This window comes from Mandrillus leucophaeus, unplaced genomic scaffold, assembly GCF_000951045.1.
Source record: "Mandrillus leucophaeus isolate KB7577 unplaced genomic scaffold, Mleu.le_1.0 Scaffold467, whole genome shotgun sequence".
NCBI classification, from domain to species: domain Eukaryota; kingdom Metazoa; phylum Chordata; class Mammalia; order Primates; family Cercopithecidae; genus Mandrillus; species Mandrillus leucophaeus.
The window spans coordinates 67,296-70,456 of NW_012104998.1; the positions used below are offsets into that span (position 1 = coordinate 67,296).

General features: G+C 45.8%; 1 protein-coding gene across 1 annotated transcript in view; it reads right to left on the minus strand.

Moving 5' to 3' along the window:
- INSM2 (insulinoma-associated 2) overlaps nucleotides 1-156 on the minus strand; it is a 2,821-nt gene extending 2,665 nt beyond the window's left edge. Inside the window, exon 1 of the mRNA XM_011995059.1 lies at nucleotides 4-156. Within this exon, the coding sequence (XP_011850449.1) occupies nucleotides 4-156 (153 nt within the window). The remainder of the gene's footprint in view (nucleotides 1-3) is intronic.
- Nucleotides 157-3,161: the final 3,005 nt, after the last annotated feature.

Sequence of the window (3,161 nt, forward strand, 5' to 3'; positions counted from 1 at the left end):
CGCCCGCTCCGTACCGGGCAAGGAGGCCCTGGGAGCCTCCTCCAAGAAGGGCGGCGCCCCCTGGGGCCCCAGCAGAGGGAAGACATGCTCCGCAAGGCGAACTCGGTACGAGCAGCCTGTCCGTTTAGTTCGCTTCACCAGGAAGCCCCTTGGCATGGTGGAGTCGAGAGCGCTCGGGGACAAGAGGAAAGGGGGTGCCACGGGGACTGAGAGCCGGACAGCAGATGAACTAGAAGAGCTTCGCCGCGGCTGTCATGCCGGGGCTCTCTTTATAGCTGAGACGCGGGTCGGGGTCCCGCCGGACCGCCCCGGGCTGGTCCGGCCAATCAGGAGTAGGAGCGGGCGCCGGGGGCGGGGCTTTCTCTCGTCCTGACTCACGGAGCAGACGAATCTGGCGGCTGCGCCGGACGCCCAGCCCCGCCTCACAGCGCCGTGGACCTGCCCCTGCGGCCGGCTGGGTCCGCCTCCCGCTGCAGCCTCCCGGGCGAAGACGCCAGACGGTAAGGTCCAGAGTGTGAGGGAGCTCGACACTCCCCTACTCGACCGCCTCCGCGGAGCGTCCCACTGGGGAGCCAGGCGAAAAGGCCACCTCACGACGCCCTCCGCTTGGGCCGGGACCCGGCTATCCCATACGCGAGGGCGTCTGGCTGAAAAGCTCCGGCCCTGCGCCGGACGGCCGAGCGGAAGGGGCAGTGGGCAGAGGGTGTGGCGCAGACCACTGGGTGGGTGTCCGCGAGGGAACCAGTGCACGTCCTTTGCGGGTATTGAGCTAATGAGAAGTGCGACCGAGAGGCCGAGCAGCTGACTCCACCGCCCTGTGGCTGCTCTTGGCGGCGGGAGCATGTCCGCCCGCCTGTATCGATCGGGCCCGCGCGCGGCGGCGACACTCGAGAGTTCATCTCCGCAGAAGGGCTCTCAGCGCAGGAGAGCGTGCCTGCCCGCCGCCAGCCTCCGAGTCGGGACGCCCGAGCGCGGCTGGGTCCTGGGCCTCCGCGCTCTTAAGTGCTTCTCCTCGATGGGAGCAGGAGTAGGGAGAGGAAAGGAGGATCTCATTTTCCACTGTCCTCACATAAAGTGGTTTCTCTGTTCACACTTTCCACTTGTACTACCCAGAGTATGACTTAATGCCTAACTGGCCTGTTTAGCATGGAGTAGATTGAGTGAGAAATGCCAGGGGAATCAGCATTACAGCTGCTTCCCCGTACACCACAAGTGATACTTTGCGAAAGGTGTGCTGTAGAGCAAACTCTACAGATTTTGATCTGGCATCCTGCAGTGCTCCCGCCACTATTTTGAGAACTAGAAGAGGTTTGAAAGTGTTTAGTAGTAATTGAACTAGGCAACAATTAGACCATCTATGACAGATGTAAAGTGCCAAGATCCATAATATAGATAAATAAAGTGTCAGAACAGGAAGGGGAACGAACTATGTGCTCAAGTCTCCTTACTAAACCAAATTGGAGAAAAAGACTGACAGAGGTGTTTTAAAAGTACACAATAGCATAACAGATGTAGTCATCAATAAAACACATTGTCTTTCTTCAGTGAATGAAGTATTTTTACAAGGAGAACATTATTTTGGGAAAGATTTGGAAGTAATTATATATTAATCATTGACTATGTTGTAGGCATTCTGCTTAAGTAATCTCTAATCTTCATACACACACACACACACACACACACACAAACAACATGTACACACACAAACCAGAAAGGAGATATTATTACTCTCTTTTTTCAATGTGGTGATTGAGCCATTTGGTTAGATAATGGGTAAAAGCCAAGCAGAGCTCAAATTCAAACTTGTTCTGGCTAATTCCAAAGTTCAGACTCTTTCCTCTACACCAATGGCTTCAAACTATATTTTTTCTTAATCACATCCCACAATAATAAATGTGTTTTATAGTATATACACACACGTAACTGAAACAAAAGTCTCAGAAAATAATACTGTGGGTCCTAATCTGTTTGTTAATTATGAAATCATACATTGAAATGATTGCAGTGCATTCTCATATTTTTCATTCTATTGTGTTTTGTTTTTTAAAAATACCAGTCATAGAAAATACATTGATTTTGTAATTTACAAATGGATTAGGACCCACAATTTGAAAAACACTCATTATATTGTCTCTCATTAAATAGCATGAAATCATACAAAATTAAATAAACCTGATACTGTATAATCACAATTAATATCTGAACCACTGTTAAAATATTTGAGTCCTTTAGCAGTGTTGGTAAACTTAGTTTCCCAAACTGGTAATTTCTGACATGTCAGCTTATGCATGACTTCTAACTCAAATTCTCAATTCTCCTTTCCTCCTCACAATCCATACATATTATGTGGTGTGGAAAAATCTGATGTGATAATTTTAATACTTTAAGATAACCCCTTTTCTAGAGAGAGAAGGGACTCTTCCCCAGAGGCATAGTACTTTGTAAGAATTGCTGTCAGATATTTTCTACCAGATCCAATAGTTCCAATAGCTCTCTCCTTCCCTTCCAAAGTATGATCTGATAACAACCTTTCTGGAAATCATTGTAACAATTTACATCAGAAGCTTTAAAAAGTATGTATACATTTAATCTGCCAATTCCTCCTTTAATAAGTCATCCAAAAGAAGAGTGAAGATTTATGCACAAAGCTGTTTATCACAGTATTATTTATAATTGTAAATAATCAGAAACCATCTTGAGTAAACTATGGTGTAGTCATGTTATAGATGATTATGTAGCTATAAAAATGTAATGATAGAGACAAACATATATACCATAACTAAGCAAAAACAGCAGGCAACAAAATTGTTTATACAATAAAGAGCTCGGTTACGAAAAAAACAAAATGCATAAGACAGTGGAAGGAAATATGCCAAAATGTTGTTGGGATTGCCTCTAGTAAGTAGGAATTGAAATAGTCTTTTTTTAACTTTTTTGTTAAAATATTTTGCAATAATCATATATTACTCTGATAACCAGAAAAAAAATTGCAAAACTGCCTTAAATCCTTTCTGGAGTTAAATGTGGTACCCTTCCCCTAGGATACTAGCACACTGCAACATCAAATGGAGAACTGTACAGATAAGTAGCATTCTCCAGGGCCATCTGTTTGAAATCTGGCCCTAGAAGAGAGGTGACAAGCCTCAATCATGCCACAGGCC